Below are 22,659 nucleotides of genomic sequence, written 5' to 3'. Positions count from 1 at the left end.
GAGTAAACCCAGGCACTGCTGTCTAAACAGAACTCTGTCCCGCTACCCAGCTGTGTTGGCCCAATCTGCTGTTTACAGTGACAACCCCATCATGGAATGACCCTGTGATATGTCAACATGTGTGTAACATTTTACTGAAACATTAAATACTGTAGGTATATCCTATATACTAGTATATACTTTACTAGTCAGACGTTTGGACACAGCTACATATTCACAGGTGTTTCTTTAGTTTTACAATTTTCCACAGTGGAATATAATGTGAAATACATTTAATATTGTATATTCTTCAAAGTAGACGCTCTTTGCCTTGATGACGGCTTGGCACACTGCATTCTCCAAATGCATGCAATCCCATAAAATAGCTACAAACTTAAATGTGTTTTCATGTGTTTAACACTTTTTTTGGTTACCACCTGATTCCATATTTGTTATATCCCAGTTTTATGTCTTTAATATTATTCTACAGTGTGAAAATTTACTAAATAAAGAAAAACCCTTGAATGAGTAGGTGTGTCCAAACCTTGATTGTAATCAGTGAGACGATGGCGTTTATAACACTTGATGGGGTCAGTGAGTTAAGATGTAAATTTTTGACCAATATGGAACTGACCTGACCCTCGAAGGAGCACATCTGTGTGCAATATGTGTAATATCCTAAATGAACTGCTGGGGCTAATTGTGGCCAATGCTGGTTTCTTCCTCTGGTTAATACCAACTACTGACTGTCCTGCATGGCCTGGCCTCACTGAGAACTTGTCCTGGCCAGTCTCTCCAGCCCCATCACCCTTCCCCCATCTCCCGTCCCCCACTAACACAAAGAACTTACTCATCTCTCCACTTCTGACAAAAAGGCCTGTGGCCAAACGCCAGCCTCTTTTATGTGGTCGGGACCCACGACCGTTACTTCCTCTGCTATTATCTGAATTCTAACTCTACTGCCAGCACAGCATATCTTCAGTACTTAAACAGACAATGTTTGGTCTGGGTCTTGACAAGGCCAAAGAATGTACAGCTTTTCAGTGTTCTGCTGCTTTCCATTCAGTGTCCATGACACAAAACCCAACATCTTCCAGAGCTCTTCTGAGTGAGAACTTTATAACAAGTTATCTACCTAACAATTTCACATACCCGCTTTCTCAACTTTCTGTGAAATGCATTTTAATACAGTTTGGTTTGTATTGTAACAAATGACCAAGCACCGGTCAATGTCTGTGGTGGCCATCTTATTTAGGGGTCTTGTTTCAGCCCAGGCTTCTCTCCAGTTAGGGGACTTAACTCTACTCCCTGAGCCGCATAGCCACAGTCGTGGCCAACTAGGAAGCTGAACCGATGAATTGTCCCCTTTTTTTGCCTTAGGGGCTGATGGGTAATTCCCGTCTGTCCCCGGCAGGCTGGTCTTCCTCGTTACCACTGACTGCTTCCTGCAGACTCTAACCTCCTGTCTTGTTATCCTCCCTCTCTTCCCGTAGCACAGAGGCCAGACAGGCACAGAGGCTAGTCATGTTTCCTGTCTGGAAACACATTTACACTCTATGAATAAGATATTAACACTGAAAAAGAGTTTTTCTGTTTTGCTGTTTACTCATTAAACATGCTAGTTTGACATTTTTCACCTGACTTTTCAGATAACTCCCGGCAAAAATCCCCTCCCTTCTCCCAGCTGATCCAAATGGATGCTAATTTCCTTTGTGACTTGGAAAAACTATGCTTGGCCTACATGTCCCCCAGCTACTGGCAGTCAGGTCTCGCTAGCTCACATCAAAGTCTGTCAGCCAGTCACTGTGACCAGGCAGCTCAGCAGTACACAGGGCTTTGGGTTCCACACAGTGGAATGGGGTTTAGTGATAATGAGTGTCTGGCTGAAGAGACACAGTGGGAACAAGTTTGCGCTCAGCATCTAATAATGACAGACACTTTGTATTCTGGCCGTCACAGTGTTTAGCGATGTCAAAAACGTTGCTGAAATCCAATCGCTGTTTCTAAAAATACATCTGCAACCCCAATGATCTTGTAAATTGGACTGTAACGGCTGGAAATAACTTTTGCATTTTTAAAAGACCGACATCTGCCTATGTAAGCTAACTTATATTCGAAACTAAGTGCTTTGGTAATTGGCTATTAGTTAACTTCAGTTACAGAGACAGCTAGTCTACAACTTTTCAGGTCTCCGTGGAATGTGTTGGCTCTGGATTATACTGTGTTTCAATCACTAATCCAGTCACAGTGCCTGTACGCTCCGTCACCCCACAAGAACACTAAGCTCCTTTGAGGAAGGTCTCTGACACACATCCAAACACACACACGCACGCTCTGCTTTCCAGTCTTGAGAAATGGTAAGGCCCATAGGATTAGACTAGCCTAGTGACCAAAGAAAAGCTCTGACGATCAAACTTCCTTGATGAGAATAAAAATGCCTCCTGTCAAAAGGATTCTGCAGGCTGAATCCCCCGAGAGAGGAAGCTGTGTCTGGGACAAGAATGCTAACCTTACTGATCACATTACCGGTTCCCTTTTTTCCGTCATTTATCTAGTCTCAATTACAGGGAGGACATCACAATTTGGAAACTCAAACATTTCCACCTGATAAATATGTCTGAATGTGTTGTGTACCTACGGTATAGCTGTCAGAGGCCTCATATCAGGAAATCAGTTGAGTTTAGAGGACATCAAAACTTAACAACCACAAGGTTTCGGTATAAAGCATTTAGCCAGAGGTTGGAACCAAACATCTTGACTAGCTATCAGAGGGATGAATTGTTTCCGCACCGAGGAATGACAACCATCGCAAAGTCTCGTGATCCATCTCCGCCCCTGGGGAGGGACGGACCTGTTGATGTGCCAGATCAACCCAATGTGGCTTGTCAACAATAACCACCTGACGACAGAACAGGCACGTAGCCGGCGTTCCGGCGTTCCCGTAGCTGGCGTTCCCGTAGCCGGCGTTCCCGTAGCCGGCGTTCCCGTAGCCGGCGTTCCCGGGGGAAGTCATGAACCTGCCGTAAATCCGTGGCGTCAAGCCAGCAGGTGTGCCCGCTGTTCACAAGGTAGACTTACAGCTGCATGCAAGCTGCTGCCGTCCCTCAGGATAGAGGATTTGATGAGGTAAAGAACCCTAAGGATAGATGATTTGATGAGGTAAAGAACCCTCAGGATAGATGATTTGATGAGGTAAAGAACCCTCAGGATAGAGGATTTGATGAGGTAAAGAACCCTCAGGATAGACGATTTGATGAGGTAAAGAACCCTCAGGATAGACGATTTGATGAGGTAAAGAACCCTCAGGATAGACGATTTGATGAGGTAAAGAAGGGGGAAGGGGACAGACTTTGTGCTGATCTGATCTTCCTGTCCCAGGTCTGTAGCCACATAGCCCCTCGGAAACGCAGCGATGACAAGCTAAAGAACAGCTCAGGTTCTGTGTGTGTTTCTGTGGAGCTAGACTGGGTTCAGGGGCGTCACAGCAAGGGTCACAGGGAGGCGTGAGAAAGACAGGGCGATTGAGTGGGAGAAAGATGGAGAAAGACAGAAACAGCGAGGAAAACTGAGAGAGATACAAAAACAGAGAGTGGGAGAAAGAACGAGGGAGGCATCAATAAATAACAATAAATAGCATCTCTTTTGTGATAGCGCTCCAGTAGTGACCTAAGACTGCCTAACAGGAGTGTTGGGGAGGGACTTTACGGATCTACAGAGCTACAGACCAAATATTAACCATAATCTATGTGAGGGGGTTATTAGGAGTCATGAGGGGTCAACATGCATTAGAGGAATTCAATTGAACTAGTAATTAACATTCTGACGACAGCACCATTTCTGAGTGGTTAAATGTGTCAGTAGTCTGTTATTACACTTGTCTACAGAAAATAGACCTACTGCCATATGTGCTTCTTGTCAATCAAAGACTTCTTTGTACTCTCATGAATGAAGACTTGCATGTTCGCTGCACAGCTTGAGCTTTCAGTCATGCACAATATATGGAGTTCCAGAGTCAAAATATTATGAGTGGCAGAGTATTGGTGTGTGTGTGTGTGTGTGTGTGTTCATTGTAGATTCACAGTACTAGTCAAAAGTTTGGACACATTCACACATTCAAGTGACTGGATCTGTATTTAAAAATGAATATGTTTTCCAGGTTTTCCAGGTGGCCTACATCATCATCAAAGCGGCCAACTCCCCTCGTCCTGGGAACTGGGTCCTGGAGCGCTCTGTGGACGGCGTGGAGTACATGCCCTGGCAGTATTACGCCATCAGCGACACGGAGTGCCTGACCCGCTACAACATCACCCCTCGCCTTGGACCGCCAACCTATAAGCGGGACGACGAGGTCATCTGCACGTCCTACTACTCCCGCCTGGTTCCTCTGGAGCACGGAGAGGTGCGGAAGTTGTCTTTCTAAAATATACCTCTATTTAATCTGAGTGGTCTTCACCTCCTGGTTTGAGAGACACTTGGGTGTCCTTCAGGCCGGGTGTTTTCAAACACTGCTTTACCTGTGCCTGTTCAGGTTACTGGATGTGAATGAGGTCTTTGTGGCCCCCTGTGGCACCTGTTGTCCAAAACATGGGTTGACTCAGAATGTTCTCCGAAACAATGGAAGCCTGGTTTCCCAGTTCCAGACGCCAGCCTGCTGGGCTACTGTCAGTCAACCCGAGGTGGATTGTAATGAACATCTGTGGTTTGGAAACTTTGTAGTTATTCATAGGCTCTTAGGGTGTGTATGATTAATCTAATAAGGGATAAAGATTAACCCAAGACTATTTTGTTGCACGTTAAAAACTGAAGTGATTCATTGTGTAGCCAATTCAATATGCTGACCTACCGTCAAACATCACAACCTTCACAACTCGATAGCTACATTGTTCTACAATAGAGCAGCGTCATGCTGGAAACATTACAGATTCAGCACCAACAATAAGACCTCCATTTTTCATAGTTTGTCTTAAAGTCTTCATTATGTCCATATAATAGGTATTGTGTAACCATTCAAAGGAAAAACTATGTAGGAAAAATATAAGCAGAACAAAATTACCATTTAAATAATACTTTACATAAGTTGAAGAATATTATAAGGTGGAGCACACTGGGAAATGGTTAGAGCTTAAGTTATTTAGAGAGCATTTCTAATATAAAATAGTCGTATTATGATTTCATTATTTTTGTTAATATGCTTGTCCTCATTAGCTTTGGAGAAGGATTGTGTAACACATCCCACCACACTATATTTTCCATCCCCCACTGTAATGTACAAGGGATACTTTTTGTGGAAAAACTCTTCAGTGCGGCAGGGAATGTATTGTATGAAACAGGAGTTTGTAAAGTTACAAATGTAATGTGGAATCATGGGGCACTGTGTGCTACATCCAGCAAAAAACTATATGTTCTACCCCCTCTTTAACTCCCAGTGCAACACACTACACTCTACATGTAATTCATATTGCCTCATGAGTTAGCAGCTAGTGGCTTTTATTAGAAGTCTGGGAGGCAATTTGGGCGATGTGAGATATTAAACTTTACACTTGTTTTCTGGTCTGTGAAGTCCTTCATTGTCGTTGTGTGTCTTTGTCTCGCCTACTCAGATCCACACGTCACTGATCAACGGACGACCAAGCGCTGATCAGCTCACACCCGAGCTGCTGGAATTCACCTCAGCCCGCTACATCCGCCTGCGTCTGCAGAGGATTCGCACACTTAACGCCGACCTCATGACCCTCAGCTACCGTGACCCCAAAGAGGTTGACCCAATTGTCACAAGAAGGGTACGACGTGAACACTCACATTATAGTGCCGTCTTTAGTCACTCACAGCTGCTCTGTTTCGGGTTGTGTAAAAACCATATTAATAATGTATTAGGTTTGTTCGTTGCCTCAAGTACCTTCGTCATACATATGGTGAACAATAGATATTGCGTTGTTACGGTTGCTATTGACATCTATTGCATTTGCTGTTTGTTTCAAGTATGAATTAATATGTCAGTTGTCATTTCTCTGGGTCACTTTCAATGTTTTAACTTCATTGGCTTGTATTCATTGGCTTATCATTGTAATTTGATTAGCAATGTGTGATTTCTTTTGCAGTACTACTATTCAATCAAGGACATCTCAGTAGGCGGGATGTGCATTTGTTACGGCCATGCCCAGAACTGCCCCTTTGACCCAGTTTCCAAGGTAACAGTTGCAAAATTGCTGGTCCAGGGCATCAGTTATTGCATGCTTAGACTTTGGGGGCTGTAATTTCAAATGTTTTGGGATTACACCATTTTTAAGGGGTCAACACTGGTTCATGTGTATTGTTGCTACATAGGTAGTCTTATTAAATGGGTTTTTTATGAAAACATTTATTCATATTTTAAGTTTTACTTTTCAACTAACAATGCATCACTTTTTCGTAATGAAGACATTAAGCTTAGTATTCTGTTGAGGCGATGGGGCGAAGTGAAGTTTTCCAGGTGGCACCCCTATATTCCCTGAATAAATGGCGTAACTCAGACATGAGTAAAGGTTTCCAGGTGACACCCCTGTAGTCTCTGAATAAATGGTATTGCTCACTTACAGCAAGTGTCATTTTTCACCTCATTTGGGACCAGCTGTTTTTCAGAGAGAATCTGATCTGATTCAATCACTTCCTGTGATTCCCACCTCACCCGTTCTCTCTGTCTCTTTCAGATGTCACAGTGTGTGTGTGAGCACAATACATGTGGGGAGAGCTGTAATGAGTGTTGCCCCGGCTACCATCAGGAACCGTGGCAACCGGGAACCCTTGCCCACAGCAACACATGCGAGAGTAAGCTGCAGTCGGTCTTTAAAGCCTCAAAGGGGAAGGGGAACTCTAAAAAATATCTTAAGGAGGAGATCATACTGTTCATGTTTGCCTTGGGTTGTCAGTAAACAAAGACATGGTAATCACACACTGGATTTAGATGGGATTCAGAGTGTGCCAGATCAGGTAAAATAACTTGTTCACGCTTTGAATTAAATCTACTTGCATGTCCCACTTATTCACTGACACTTATAAAATAGCGTTTGTTCCACCCTACGTGATGAATTTAATCAGAAGCTTTTGAACTAATTATTTGGATCTAGTATGAATACAAATGTAAAATCTTAATTTGAACCCTCTGTGCTTGGAGGAAATGCTGTGTATAAAAGTTTAAAAAGGCTTCTGAATTTAGCAAATTCTATTTTAAAATGTATTTGCCCTTACAAACGCCGTTAAACAATTCAATTAATTATAATCAGGAAAGTAATTCACACCTTGAGGTGCAGCATCCTTCTGCTGTAGCATACTGGCACAAAATGTACATGTCCATTAAAGGGAAACTTGTGGATTTGAAGCATGTTTAGCTATGAAGTTTTCCAATCCTTTTATGAAAATTTTACATAACCATAAAATCTATTTTATCACCTTGATACAATTGGCACATACTGTGTGGCTCTATGGAATGAACAGAAAACTGCACGTTACTTAAATTCCAAACCATCATTCCACAACTCTCTCATCGAGATCCTTTTGAAGTGTTCTGACCTGTTTTCTGACCCTCCACCCGTAGAATGTAACTGCCACAACAAGACGGTTGAATGCTATTTCAACCAGACTGTGGCCAACCGAAAGATGAGCATGAACGTGCACGGTCGCTTCCAGGGTGGGGGCGTTTGCCTCAACTGTACCCAGAACACGGCTGGTGTCAACTGTGAGACCTGCGCTGATGGCTTCTTCAGGCCGCACAAGGTAATGTTCTCACGCGTTCCCAATAATATGTCCCCTTGCTGCCATACTGCCATGTTTAGAAGAACATCCCGATGGCCCCTGGAAGTCAACCTTGGCTGGCCACATAAAATAGCTAGCTGGGGGGACTTGGCTCGTAGACCACGCATTGTAGACACCTGCTGCAATCTGATGCCTCTGTCTGTGTTCAAATGGCCCCTGTACATCTATCCATCAGTATGGTCCCTGTTTCCTGGGGCCCCCTGGTCTTCTTTTGTGACGTGAGCAATTCTATTTGATGTTGTGAACATGCTCTTTTGTCTTTTGATTGGCCAGTAAAATCAGTGTGTGTGGTCCTGAATACGGACTGTTGTCTGGCTTTTGTGGCTGTAACTTCCTTTAATGGAGGTTTGTTTTGACGGCGTCCTCCAAGAGGGACTGCAGAAAAGAGGCAGAAATTGCAGCGGGTGCCTGTGGAATGTGAATGGTCATTTGTTCCTTTCTGTGTGTGTGTTTCTGTGCTTGTGTAGGTGTCACCCTACACTGAGAACCCGTGTGTGGAGTGCGGCTGTGATATGAGAGGGTCTTCAAATCCTGCCTGCATCAGAGATGACCACCACGCCAAGCCGGAGAAAGGTACTAGCACTGATCTGTACTGGTAACTGTCTGCTCTGTACGATACACTTCACAATGACTGTAATTTATGGACTGTGCTGCGTACTGACTGGACTATGCTAACTGTGACTACACTGACTGGACCATGCTAAGATGACTTTCCTAACTAAACTATCCTAACTTGTCTGTGCTAACTGGAACATGCTAACGGTTCTGTAACGCCTGGTGTGTTAGGTCTGAATCCAGGCCAGTGTCTCTGTAAGGAGGGCTTCGCGGGGGAGCGCTGCGACAGCTGCGCCTTCGGCTACAGGGACTTCCCTCTGTGTTCACGCTGTGACTGCAGTCTGGAGGGCAGCCTCAACACTGATCCCTGCACTGAGTGTGTCTGCAAGGTAACCCTGGGCAACGCGGCGCCATGGAACACAACACCGGCAGCACAGCAACTGTGCCTTCAAAGTGTGTCGTACAGGGGTCGAGTGTGTGCGTTCTACGTGCGTTCTATGTGCGTTCAGAAGGGGGTGGTGTTGTGGGTGGGGGTGGGGGGGGGTGGTGTTATCGGTGCATTTGGGTGATGGGTAATGTGGCCTGTAGGCCTGTTTAGGTTGACGCCTAGGCTGTAGCTCAACCGGCCTGAATGTTCCAAACCTAACACCGTAACTTGCTTTCGTCCTCGGTCGGTATGGGTGTTCTAGGATAACGTGATGGGAGCCAACTGTGACCTGTGTAAGCAAGGCTTCTTCAGCCTGGAGGCCAGTAATCTGGAGGGCTGCACTGAGTGCTTCTGCTTTGGTGTGTCCGGAGTGTGCGAGAGCTCAGCCTGGTCAATGTCTCAGGTGACAATCTGCACACACATGTCCTCCTAATCCCTTAGCTGGGCATATATTAAACTGGTCAAAAGAGGCAACGGACATCTTCAGCAGTTCCACAAACTGTCGTTGGGAGCCTCTGAACTCTTTGGTGGGTTTGATTGGACTGGCCTGTGATGTTCTCAACAAGGTTTTTTTCCCTGGCCTTCAGACTGTGTTCTCCAATGGATGGCTCCTTCCCACCGAAAGCCCCTCCATCTACACGGCACCCGTCACTGATGAGGACAGCAACCTCATTGTCCCCAACATCACCACCATCCAGGCGGACCGCTTTGTGTCCGTGTGGGCCGCCCCAGGCCCCTTCCTGGGCAACAGAGTAAGAGTTTTTCTGTCATATGGTGATGAACTTCCAGCCTCTATTCATTATGAGCTTAAAGTTCCTGTGGGATTGTCTGTCTCAGGGAGCTACTCGGACAGCTCATAACCTGTGTGGATAATCACAGGATCATTTCATTTCCCTGTCCGCCCCAAAAAGAAATATGGTCCTCTATTATCTTTAGAGTTGTCTCTCTCTCTGAAATTCCCACACTTCCTTTGTAGCCCACCTATTGACTCCACCCACTGTGTTTAAACAGGCCCTATAATTATTGTCAGGCTGGGCTGGGCACTTCATCAGTCCCTAAATTAATTACGTTCCACACCTTAGAACCCGGTCTAATGTCTTCGTCCCATTAGTTCCTCAGGTATTTAGAATTAATGAATTAACTGGAATTAGTCATTATCTTTGGCATGTCTAATATCAGAGGGAGGAGGGAGGAAAAGATAAAGGCAAGCTTTATCCAAGTTGGCCTGATTTCACGTCAATATTTTGTGTGACCAACATCCGCTATTGCATTTGCCGTAAGTCATTTTTTTATCTCTCCCTTTTCCCAAATGCCATGTGAAGTTGACGTCGTATGGAGGCTTTCTGAACTACAGTGTTGCCTACGACGTTTCAGTGGAAAACGTGGATAAGTCTTTGCCGTCACAGTTTGATTTGATAATTGAGGTAAGTTTATACTGTGCCAACTTGAAATGCTTTTTTTTTGTTTTTCTACCTGGTTATGATATGGATTACTTAAGAATGAACGTGCACCTTTACCGAGATACTCCCATAGTCAGCATCAACTTTTAGTAACACCTCTCTGGAGAGAGACAGAGAGAGAAGCAATTACTCTTGGCAGTCAAGATTTACTACCCTCTCCCTGGCAACTTGAAGTCTTGATATGGCGTTTCCGGTTGCCAGTATGGGTAGATCCTGCCAAGCCGCGTCCACATGGTCATCTATGTAAGTGAGAATGTGTTGCTGACCACCCTGTCTGGCTTGCCCCCCCCCCCCAGGGGAACGGCAGAACCCTACGACAGAGCACCCCCAGGCATCTTTTCCTGACGCCGTTGCGCGAGCAGTTGGTCGCCGTGCGGCTCCTGCCAGAGGGATTTGTGGACCTACACACAGGCCACAGAGCGGACCGGGACCAACTCATGACGGTCCTGGCCGACGTGGCCAGACTGAGGGTCCGAGGGCACCTCAATGCCAGCGCGGAGGGGGCGCTCCGGCTGAGCGCGGTATCCCTTGACGTGGCGGACATCAACGCGGCCAGCCCGATCCAGGCTCTCAACGTGGAGCAGTGTGAGTGCCCCTGGGGTTACTCTGGCACATCCTGTGAGGTAAACACCCTGGTCATGTGGCCAGATTGATACCAGATACTGTGTGTGGGTCGTTTTTATGATAACTGGTCCAGTATGATAACTGGTTGCGATGAAGAACATTTCAATGAAATGTATTTATAAAGCCCTTTTTACAACAGCAGTTGTCACAAAGTGCTTTACAGAGACACCCGGCCTTAAACCCCAAGGAGCAAACAACAGTAGTGTTGAATTTCAGTGGCTAGGAAAAGCTCCCTAAGGTCGAATTTTAGGAAGAAACCTAGAGAGGACCCAGGCTCAGAGGGGTGACCAGTCCTATCATTTGAGTGTTCCAACTCACAAACGAGCCGCAATGTCTGTTCTTACTGCAGATGACTTGTCACAAACCTGACTGCTGAACCATTATTAATGTATTGACATCCCTGTGTTTGTAGCAATGTATGTCTGGGTTCTATCGCGTCGGGGGAATCCTGTTCGGAGGGAACTGTCTCCAGTGCGAGTGTAACGACCACGCCACAGAATGTGACACCAACGGAGTCTGTCTGGTGAGTCTCCTATCTTCCCCACATCCTGTTTAGACAACATCCACAGACAGAAATATATGAAACCTAGATATGCCATACATGAACATGACATGGTCATCTTATAGCATGTGTAAACAGCTAGGAGCCTGACAACATGTATTGTATATCAGTGGGGACCAATCCATTTTGGTTACTGTAGCACCAACTGAATCCATGTGCCGCATTTCCACCGGTGCTTTACCCCGGTACCAGGGCTACACCGATGATGTATGTTAATGTTGGCTCTAGACTTTCCTGTTTGCACTATACATTTGGTGTTAAGGACTTAAGGAGGGCCTCAGGTGTGGAGGGAGGAGTAAACTATCAACGCGATTTGGTTTTCTGGTTACGAAAAATAATAGACAATATTTTTCTGGTAATAAAATAAACAAAAACACCATGCTCAGTTTGTTACCGTGTTTGAACTTAAGTAATAAAACTAATTTCTTCCTCTAACTCCTGCGACCGGCTTCTTCTCCACCTACACTCGTGACACTGCAACTGTAAGCCAGTGTATTCATTATTTAGTTTAAGTAGTTTGTCAAACCTATCCACCTTTAATACAAGGGTGTGGGAGAATTCTCGGGTAATTTTGGGTTGTTATAGGTTCTGCAGGCTCCGTTTTTCTACTGAGTCAATGGCGTTGTACCACATTCGGTCGTTCCAACTCTTTGCATTTCTGAGTCTTTGCTTCCCTGTACTGTTGCTTTATTTTCATTGTTTTATCAGGGATCTGTTTGTTAGATCAGATGAAACCATTATAAGACCTAAGTCCTAATATCTGGGGCTTGGCACCAAGTGAGAGCCGGGCTACTCGGCCCATTGCCTATTGGCAAATTGGCACTGGCCCATGTCAATGGAAACAGAAACACTTCTGGACTTTAAAGTAAAACACCATTGGAAACGAGGCACTAAAGTACCACCTTGTGTCTCATAGACCTTCTAATTTAGCCCCTGTGGATAGACCAGGCACCCCCAGGGCTCCTAGTACCCCTGGTTGGTAACCACTGCAGTACATTATCTAGATATCCTCTACTTCCACCAGCGCCTGTATTGAATGATGACACGGTCACATCCAGCTGTTTATCTGACACTACCCTCTGCTTCTAACCTCAGAACCAGTCACAGTTAGGGGCTAAAACAAATGAACAAACTCCCTCTGGGAAACGTCCTGGCTTGAGCTGTGATGGCTGATAGCATCATGATGAATCACTGGCTGCTTCTTTGAGATGAAATCCTATTCTCTTTATTGACCAGACTCCTAGTCCATCCTATTCCCTGTTTAGTGTTCTCCTTACGTCAGCCTGCCTCCTATTCCCTGTTTAGTGTTATCCTTACCGACAGCCTGCCTCCTATTCCCTGTTTAGTGTTCTCCTTACCATCAGCCTGCCTCCTATTCCCTGTTTAGTGTTCTCCTTACCATCAGCCTGCCTCCTATTCCCTGTTTAGTGTTCTCCTTACCGTCAGCCTGCCTCCTATTCCCTGTTTAGTGTTATCCTTACCGACAGCCTGCCTCCTATTCCCTGTTTAGGGTTCTCCTTACTGACAGCCTGCCTCCTATTCCCTGTTTAGGGTTCTCCTTACTGACAGCCTGTCTCCTTATAAACTAAAACTTGAAGAAGTAAACTTTTTTTCCTGAATAGAGCAGTGGATGTTTTATCTCGGGACATTTTTGTTTCTTTGGAGCGTCTTGCAGTGTAAGGTAATGAGTGTGTCAGGGCAGGAGTCACGGGTACCGACAGGCCAAGCGGGCTGCAGCCCGGGTGGTTGTGGAGGCAAAAACTCGGGCCTGGGAGGAGTTCGGTGAGGCCATGGAGAAGGACTATCGGCTGGCCTCGAAGAGATTCTGGCAAACCATCCGGCGCCTCAGGAGAGGGAAACAGTGCCCTACCAACGCTGTTTACAGTAGAGGTGGGCAGCTGTTGACCTCAACTGGGGATGTCGTTGGGCGGTGGAAGGAATACTTCGAGGATCTCCTCAATCCCGCTGTCACTTCTTCCATTGAGGAAGCAGAGGATGAGGGCTCAGAGGTGGACTCGTCCATCACCCGGGCTGAAGTCACTGAGGTGGTCAAGAAACTCCTCGGTGGCAAGGCACCGGGGGTGGATGAGATCCGCCCTGAGTACCTCAAGTCTCTGGATGTTGTGGGGCTGTCTTGGTTGACACGCCTGTGCAACATCGCGTGGCGGTCGGGGACAGTGCCTCTGGGATGGCAGACCGGGGTGGTGGTCCCTCTTTTTAAGAAGGGGGACCGGAGGGTGTGTTCCAACTATAGGGGGATCACACTTCTCAGCCTCCCCGGGAAAGTCTATGCCAGGGTACTGGAGAGGAGAATACGGCCGATAGTAGAACCTCGGATTCAGGAGGAACAGTGTGGTTTTCGTCCGGGCCGTGGAACACTGGACCAGCTCTATACCCTCTACGGGGTGTTGGAGGGTTCATGGGAGTTTGCCCAACCAATCCACATGTGTTTTGTGGATTTGGAGAAGGCATTCGACTGTGTCCCTCGCGGCATCTTGTGGAGGGTGCTTGGGGAATATGGGGTCCTGGGTCCTTTGCTAAGGGCTGTCAGGTCCCTGTACAACCGAAGCAGGAGCTTGGTCCGCATTGCCGGCAGTAAGTCAGACTTGTTCCCAGTGCATGTTGGACTCCGGCAGGGCTGCCCTTTGTCACCGGTTCTGTTCGTAATTTTTATGGACAGAATTTCTAGGCGCAGCCAGGGGCCGGAGGGTGTCAGGTTTGGGGACCACACAATTTCGTCTCTGCTTTTTGCAGATGATGTTGTCGTGTTGGCCCCTTCTAACCAGGACCTTCAGCATGCGCTGGGACGGTTTGCAGCCGAGTGTGAAGCGGTGGGGATGAAAATCAGTACCTCCAAATCCGAGGCCATGGTCCTCAGTCGGAAAAGGGTGGCTTGCCCGCTTCAGGTTGGTGGAGAGTGCCTGCCTCAAGTGGAGGAGTTTAAATATCTAGGGGTCTTGTTCACGAGTGAGGGAAGGATGGAACGGGAGATTGACAGACGGATCGGTGCAGCTTCTGCAGTAATGCAGTCGATGTATCGGTCTGTCGTGGTGAAGAAAGAGCTGAGCCGCAAGGCGAAGCTCTCGATTTACCAGTCAATCTACGTTCCTACTCTCACCTATGGTCATGAGCTTTGGGTCATGACCGAAAGGACAAGATCCCGGATACAGGCGGCCGAAATGAGCTTTCTCCGCAGGGTGGCCGGGCGATCCCTTAGAGATAGGGTGAGAAGCTCGGTCACCCGGGAGGAGCTCAGAGTAGAGCCCCTGCTCCTCCACATCGAGAGGGGTCAGCTGAGGTGGCTTGGGCATCTTTTTCGGATGCCTCCGGAACGCCTTCCTGGGAAGGTGTTCCGGTCCCGTCCCACCGGGAGGAGACCCCGGGGAAGACCTAGGACTCGCTGGAGGGACTATGTCTCCCGGCTGGCCTGGGAACGCCTCGGTGTCCCCCCGGAAGAGCTAGAGGAAGTGTCTGGGGAGAGGGAAGTCTGGGCATCCCTGCTTAGACTGCTGCCCCCGCGACCCGGCCCCGGATAAGCGGAAGAAGATGATGATGATGATGAGGGCAGGAGGCCATTTTATCGTGATACTTTTGCTGGAACTCTTTCCTCAGGACTGTACCCACAATACCACTGGGCCCCACTGTGACCAGTGCCTTCACGGTTACTATGGCGACACCTCGGAGGGCACCCCGGAGGACTGCCAGAGATGCGCTTGCCCGCTGACAGTGGCAACAAACAAGTGAGTGACCGTGCCAACACTGCCCCAGCGTGCCACTGATGCAGCCCGTGGAAACCCTCTCCATGGACAGAGACAGTCGAGGCACGCATGGCTGAGGGGGGAGAAGAGTAGAGCCGTTCTACATCCACTGTAGGTTGTCATAGGGTTTCCGAGACAACCCAGGAAGGATTTCATTGTTACCGGTTCTACACTTTAGATTGCTTTTTGTAATGGCTGTAGCTTCTGTGCGAGTCAGTACCAAGCGCAAACTTAGTGTGTGTGTTTTAGTGGTGGTAAGTGTGAGTTCTCGCCCCATACAACATGGAATGCATAACCATTTGATCTGGAGCTGATACCGATGAGCCCTGCAGCCTCACGTCGTTTTCAACCCCTCCCTGTTCACACTCCTTCAGTTTCAGCCCCACCTGTCTGCTGGAGGGTCCTGGCCAGGTGACGTGCGATCAGTGCCAGCAGGGCTACGCTGGTACCAAATGTGACAAGTACGTCCAGGAAACGTTCTCATAACCTATCCTGTTGTGGGTTTAATTTCCACCAACATAATCAGTGCATTAAAAAAAACATGAACTCGCATAACTTGTTTTCTTCCCCTTGACCTGGCCAGGTGTGCTAATGGTTACTATGGCAATCCCACATTGGAGGGCCAGCAGTGTGCGGTCTGTGACTGTAACGGCAACGTAGACCCCGAGGAACCGGGCCATTGTGACGGCAACAGCGGTGTGTGTCTCAAATGTCACCGGAACACCAGCGGAGACCACTGCGAGAGGTGCCAGGATGGTTACTACGGTGACGCCGTCACTGCCAAGAGCTGCCGGGGTAAGGACGGTTGGCATGTTCTGAGTCTGTTCCTACGGCTGGACATTTTAAACAACACACTGTCTATGAAGAGGACTTCACTATACTTAACTATATTTTGATACATTGCAGAATGACACGGTGAGAAAATACACCTGGTTCTCGCTGGGTTTCTGACTGGGTTTCTAAGCAGGAGTTAGAGGAATGCTTAGTGAATGCATGGTCTAGTAACCACAGATGAATCTAAACTTTGACCTACATCTGGTCCCTCCTCGGCCCCAACATCACGTCTGACTGGCTCCTAACAGTGAGGTCTGTTATGGGTCGGGACCTGTATTCACAAAGCGTCTCGGAGTAGAAGTGCTGATCTGGGATCAAGTCCCCGGTTATTCATTATGGTCTAACATTGGACATGTGGTACTACATCTGTACTTCTGACATGTCAATACAACCTTGGACATGTAGTACTACATCTGTACTTCTGACCTGTCAATAAAACTTGGACATGTAGTACTACATCTGTACTTCTGACATGTCAATAAAACCTTGGACATGTAGTACTACATCTGTACTTCTGACATGTCAATACAACCTTGGACATGTAGTACTACATCTGTACTTCTGACATGTCAATACAACCTTGGACATGTAGTACTACATCTGTACTTCTGACATGTCAATAAAACCTTGGACATGTAGTACTACATCTGTACTTCTGACATGTCAATACAACCTTGGACATGTAGTACTACATCTGTACTTCTGACATGTCAATACAACCTTGGACATGTAGTACTACATCTGTACTTCTGACATGTCAATACAACCTTGGACATGTAGTACTACATCTGTACTTCTGACATGTCAATAAAACCTTGGACATGTAGTACTACATCTGTACTTCTGACATGTCAATACAACCTTGGACATGTAGTACTACATCTGTACTTCTGACATGTCAATACAACCTTGGACATGTAGTACTACATCTGTACTTCTGACATGTCAATACAACCTTGGACATGTAGTACTACATCTGTACTTCTGACCTGTCAATAAAACTTGGACATGTAGTACTACATCTGTACTTCTGACATGTCAATACAACCTTGGACATTTTATCTTGGGAGGTCAACGGGGACGGAGCTCAATGTCTGTCTGGATGTCATGTAGTATGGGATTACCTAAAGCTGCAGTTATTACATTTTATAAATATTATCTGAAGGAGTATAATCCCCTTGGCCTTTGGGAATGGTAATACTATCGGTTTCAACATTGAAAATGTATGCATGTTAAGATAATGTATGTTCACAGGGAGCTGTGAGATACTGCTGGTACATTCACTCATCACCTAGAGTAAAATCTGTTTTACCATCCACCACAATTTGAATTAATATTCAATCTTACTTCTAATTTGTTTCCTTCTGCTAAATCAGGGGTTCTCAACTCCAAGCCTGGGGACCCAGACTTTTGCTGGTTTCTATTCTGCCTGATAGGTGTTCCAAGTCTAAACTAGTCAATATTTAGAGGGCTAGAACGAAAACCTGCAGTACTTTGGGTCCCAAGGCCTGGAGTTGAGAACCACTGATCTAAATCAGTGTTTCTCAACACTGCTCCTGGGCGCCCTCCCGCCCTGCATGTTTTAGATCTCTCTCTGCTCTGTCCCACCTGATTCAAATGATCAGCTCATTATAAAGTCCTTCTAGAGCTACATCAGGTATGTTAGGGCAGGGAGAGATCTAAAACATTCAGGGCAGGGGGCTGTCCAGGAGCAAGGTTGAGAAGCACGGTAAATGATAACTCAACAGCTCTGTTGTATAAGAGTGACATCTAGTGGATCATTGCAATACTGCTGCTGAGGTGTCCCTCTTTAGCCTCATAGTGCTTAACTTTATGATATGATTCTAATTTCTATACTACATGAAAAATAAAGTAATTCTTATTATCAGTCAAGGCTTTGATAATTGTATGATTTACTTAGCAGTATTTCTTTCAACACATTTCGGAGCGTATGACTTGGGTTAACAGAACGTGTTGACAGCTACTTTATGCTCCCTGTGTAGCTTGCGGTTGCCATGGAAACGGGTCGTACTCCTCCCTGTGTGATCTGACTACTGGGGAGTGTAGTTGCAAGGCCAACGTGGTGGGAGAGAAATGCAACCTGTGTCAGGTACTGTGCTGTGGCTCCTAACGCACTCTGTACTTGGTCACATGTGGATTTAAGCTTTGGCAAACTCACACACCTTTTTTTCTTGCCCCAGGTAGGTTGTAGGATGCTCATGTTCATGTCACGATAAACTCCAGCCTCCTACCGTTCTAGTACATTTTGTCCTATTTTTCAAATTCCATCCCACTCCCATCCCTTCGAACAAGTACTACATGAAACAAATATTTGGTATTTTGGAAAGCCTGTCCACTGGAACGCCTACTTCTCAGTGGCCAAGATCTCCCTCTCTCTCCTCCCAGCCTACATATTCTCCCACCTCCTTCTCAAAGACACCAGCTGGTTGGGAGACAGTCCAATGTTTTGGATGTAATCATTAGCAGGGTCAGATCGTCTGTCTTACATCCTGGCAGAGAGAGAGAGAGACGGGAGAGGGAGGGGGAGACAGGAGAGGGAGGGGGAGAGAGGAAGAGTGAGAGGCAGGAGAGGGAGGGGGAGAGACAGGAGAGGGAGAGGGAGAGACAGGAGAGGGAGGGGGAGACAGGAGAGGGAGGGGGAGGAGAGGGAGGGGGAGACAGGAGAGGGAGGGGGAGGAGAGGGAGGGGGAGGAGGAGGAGGCAGAGACAGGAGAGGGAGGGGGAGAGAGGAAGAGTGAGAGACAGGAGAGGGAGGGGGAGAGACAGGAGAGGGAGGGGGAGGAAGGAAGAGTGAGAGACACAGGAGAGGGATGGGGAGGAGGAGGAGGGTGAGTGATGGGGGAGGGAAGGAGTGAGAGGAAGAGTGATTGTCTTTTATTGCTTGTGACGTTCAAATTATGTGTTGATTGTGTATGTCTGCACCTCTGAAAGGCATTGCAGCATTTTGAATAATATTCTACTTTTCTAATTCTACTTCAATTAAGAGAATACTAATTGTATTGGTTGCCAAAGGTGTGTCCACCAAGTGTTACCTCTGGGGTTTAAAGACCATATATTATACATTATACATTAAAGAATGTATATTATTTATTTATTTATTTTTGAATTCTTTACTTTATAAGTTTGGAGTAAGTTGTGTAGATTGGTGAGAGATCGAAAACATATTTATTCACTTTTTAGATCCAATTTTAAAGTAGCACTATGTAAAGACATTATGGATTTATTTTGTTTATTTTGTCAAGTTTCATTTGTTTTACAGTTTAGAGAGGTAAATAAAATGATTAAGAACATGTTCATTATTGCTGAGTATTCAGGCCAGCTGATGTAATCTTTGTGTTTCCCAGGTGGGCTTCCATGGTCTTCTGAGTGGACAGGGGTGCAGAGAATGTAACTGTAGCCAATCAGGATCTGTGTCGATGGCATGTGACGAGGAGGGGCAGTGCCACTGCATCCCGGGAGTGGCCGGCCTCAAGTGTGACCACTGTGACCATGGTTTCTTCAACTACCAGGACAGTGGCTGCACTCGTAAGACCACTGCGTTCATCAGTTTTTACATTTGTTTTATTAAATTTCTTAAATGCAGTAAATAATTAGAAACTATCCAGATCAAGGTTTGATATTAACTCTCTCCCCCATCCTTATCTCTCCCTTGGTCACCAACTCCCTCCCCCTTTCTCCCTTCCTCTCCTCCTCTCTGTCTCTTTGTCTATCTGTCTCTCTGTTATCTTTCTCTGTCTGTCTCTCTGTCTCTTTCTCTATCTGTCTGTCAGAGTGTGAGTGTTCCCACACTCATGGGAATTGTAACTCAACGACGGGAGAGTGTATCTGCCCCCCCCACACCAGAGGAGAGAGGTGTGAGCACTGTGAACAGGGTCACTGGGGTCACCAGGCTGTGGCAGGCTGTAAGGTAAGACGCACTTCCTCTATGAGAACTTGACAAGACCTACAAAGGCCAACAACTCTTATAATGGCTACATAAACCCATATTCACTCTCGCATTGAATGCACATGTGCCTGTAGATGCTTTATAACTTACATAGTTGTTATGAGCCAAATAAAAGGCGTTACTCAAAGCTCATTCTTTTCCCGTCTGTTCGTAGTCATGTGACTGTAGCGATGTGGGCAGTTCTGCCACCCACTGTAACGTCACCGACGGGCAGTGTCAGTGCCACCTCGGCTATGCCGGCCAGAAGTGTGACCGCTGCGCCATGGGTTACACGGGCTACCCAGAATGCACGCCGTGCAACTGCAACATCATGGGCACCAGGGTGGAGTTCTGTGATGAGGAGCTGGATGTTTGCAGTTGTGAGAACCCAGGGACCTGTATGTGCAAGGTACCGCGATAAGAGGGATTACACGTTCCAGTGCTACAGCACAGTGGTGTTTCTGTCTGGAGTTGTCTGGTTGTTTGCCCGTTTTAACCTGTCAATGGGTTTGTTGTTGTCAGGACAACGTGGGTGGCAGCGGTTGTCATGAATGTAAGGCGGGAACGTTCGGCCTGTCTGGCCCCAACCCGGCTGGGTGCAGTCCCTGCTACTGTTCTGGGGTTTCATCAGACTGCGAAGAGCTGAGTGGAATGGTCAGGGTGCCGGTGAGTACTCATCCAAACCCTCATCCACCGAACCTTAACCCTCCAAACCCTCACCCTCCAAACCCTCACCCTCCAAACCCTCCTCCACTGAACCCTCATCCTCCAAACCCTCCAATCCCTCATCCTCCAAACCTTCATCCTCCAAACCCTCAACCTCCAAACCCTCATCCACTGATCCCTCATCCTCCAAACCCTCACCCTCCCAAACCCTCATCCTCCAAACCCTCATCCACCGAACCCTCATCCTCCAAACCCTCATCCTCCAAACCTTCACCCACCCAACCCTCATCTTCTAAACCTTCATTCAGTGTTGTCGCCTCATGATTGGTTTTCCCACCATCATGTTTAGTCCCACGTTCAAGAATGGGGTCCATAATTGTCTTCATTCTCAGCAGGAAGCTGAAAGCTCCTAATCAGCTTCAGTCTGCCAAGGCGCACCACGGAGGAAATGAAATTACCCAGACAGTTTTCCAACAGGATGCCCATCTGTTGTGTGCCAGCCACTTAGAGATGCCATGTACACCGCCCGCAGCTCGCCGCCGGGTTAGCAAACACCTGTCTTGTGTCTAGCGGACATGTGGAGAGGGCACTTCCCTGGCACGCGGGGGAATGCGTCACCCTGGACGAAGCTAGCTAGGGGTCTTTTTAACGGCCCGTCGTAATTAGCGATGTAAGGCACAGCCGGGCTGGTTGGGAGCTTTTATGTGTGGTTATAATAGTCTGAACACCGCAGTTAAAGGACATCTGTTAGTACGTAGGGTTGCAGGAGAAGCATGTGTTTGTGCACATGTGGGTGTGCGCGCGTACACATACTCGTGTGTCAGTGCATGTCTCTGTTCTACAGATCTCACTAGGCTCTGATCCGGAGCTGCTCAGTGTGGTCAGTCAGAGTGACCTCCGGGGGAGTGTGGAGGGGGTCTACTACCTGGCCCCAGACATGATGCTGGACACCAGGGACATCAAAACCCGCACCCTGGCCGGACCCTACTACTGGAGGCTGCCCAAACACTATCAGGGGAACAGGGTGTGTGCATCTCTTTAAACGGTGTTTGTTCTCCGAATACAGATAAGCACCTCTGGAGAAACGGAACCAATAGAATGGTCTCCAGAGTGCGAGGCATTCGGTCCACCTACATTCTGAAATTCTTTTCTGTGTTCCGTCTAGCTGTTGTCGTACGGGGGGAAGCTGTCCTATGTGGTGGAGTTCTACGCCCTGGATGGGGCCGGTCTGTCCAACTATGAGCCCCAGGTCATGATGAGGGGGGGGCACCTGGGCAAGCAGGTCATCTACATGGACATGCCTGCCCCTAACCACCGGGTCAGAACCCAACAGCACATCCCACTGACCGAGGCAAGGAAGACCCCTGGGTTTAAACGTTTTAGGGTTAAGGTTAAGGTTAGGGTTAGGATAAATGCTATGGTCAGGGTATGGCTTATTAGATATTTAATTTAAATGTTACCGATATTCAGTAGGTCATCTATAGAGAATCTTTGGGATTTCCAAACCTGAAACAACCTTATGCTAGACTAGTTTCCAGGTTCCTGGATTCATACCCAGATGAATCTAATGAAATGGGCTTTGATTTCTTTTGAACAGCACAAGTGGAAATATTTCAATTCTGTGTCGGAGCAAGCTGTGAGCCATTCTGACTTCATGGCGGTGTTGAGCAACATCGAGTATATCACCATCAAGGCTTTCTATGGTACAGGGTTGCAGCAGAGCAGGTTAGCACACACACACACACATCCACTCAAACACAACTACATACACAACCACACACACATCCGCTCAAACTAAACCACATACACAACCACACACACAGCCACTCAAACATAACCACAAACACAACCACACACACATCCACTCAAACACAGCCACACACACAACCACACAAACATCCACTCAAACACAACCACACACACAACCACACACACATCCACTCAAACACAGCCACACACACAACGACACACACAGCCACTCAAACACAGCCACACACACAACCACACACACAGCCACTCAAACACAGCCACACACACAACCACACACACATCCACTCAAA

At 47.0% G+C, this 22,659-nt stretch overlaps 1 protein-coding gene across 2 annotated transcripts in view; it reads left to right on the top strand.

Moving 5' to 3' along the window:
• The window catches only part of lama1 (laminin, alpha 1), a 50,746-nt gene that overhangs the window by 10,727 nt on the left and 17,360 nt on the right, over positions 1–22,659 (top strand). For both annotated transcript variants that reach the window (XM_029116266.2, XM_020041678.3), the window contains exons 4-26: positions 4,136–4,378; positions 5,580–5,759; positions 6,078–6,167; positions 6,666–6,783; positions 7,550–7,728; positions 8,235–8,340; positions 8,554–8,711; positions 9,012–9,152; positions 9,337–9,501; positions 10,072–10,173; positions 10,506–10,832; positions 11,246–11,356; positions 15,008–15,135; positions 15,528–15,614; positions 15,737–15,948; positions 17,991–18,097; positions 19,353–19,533; positions 19,779–19,915; positions 20,109–20,342; positions 20,456–20,599; positions 21,444–21,623; positions 21,765–21,950; positions 22,197–22,324. In XM_029116266.2, the coding sequence (XP_028972099.2) occupies positions 4,136–4,378; positions 5,580–5,759; positions 6,078–6,167; positions 6,666–6,783; positions 7,550–7,728; positions 8,235–8,340; positions 8,554–8,711; positions 9,012–9,152; positions 9,337–9,501; positions 10,072–10,173; positions 10,506–10,832; positions 11,246–11,356; positions 15,008–15,135; positions 15,528–15,614; positions 15,737–15,948; positions 17,991–18,097; positions 19,353–19,533; positions 19,779–19,915; positions 20,109–20,342; positions 20,456–20,599; positions 21,444–21,623; positions 21,765–21,950; positions 22,197–22,324 (3,644 nt within the window). The remainder of the gene's footprint in view (positions 1–4,135; positions 4,379–5,579; positions 5,760–6,077; positions 6,168–6,665; positions 6,784–7,549; positions 7,729–8,234; positions 8,341–8,553; positions 8,712–9,011; positions 9,153–9,336; positions 9,502–10,071; positions 10,174–10,505; positions 10,833–11,245; positions 11,357–15,007; positions 15,136–15,527; positions 15,615–15,736; positions 15,949–17,990; positions 18,098–19,352; positions 19,534–19,778; positions 19,916–20,108; positions 20,343–20,455; positions 20,600–21,443; positions 21,624–21,764; positions 21,951–22,196; positions 22,325–22,659) is intronic.

Source organism: Esox lucius, chromosome 21 (genome assembly GCF_011004845.1).
Source record: "Esox lucius isolate fEsoLuc1 chromosome 21, fEsoLuc1.pri, whole genome shotgun sequence".
NCBI classification, from domain to species: domain Eukaryota; kingdom Metazoa; phylum Chordata; class Actinopteri; order Esociformes; family Esocidae; genus Esox; species Esox lucius.
This window is presented reverse-complemented; position numbering and strand designations above follow the sequence as displayed.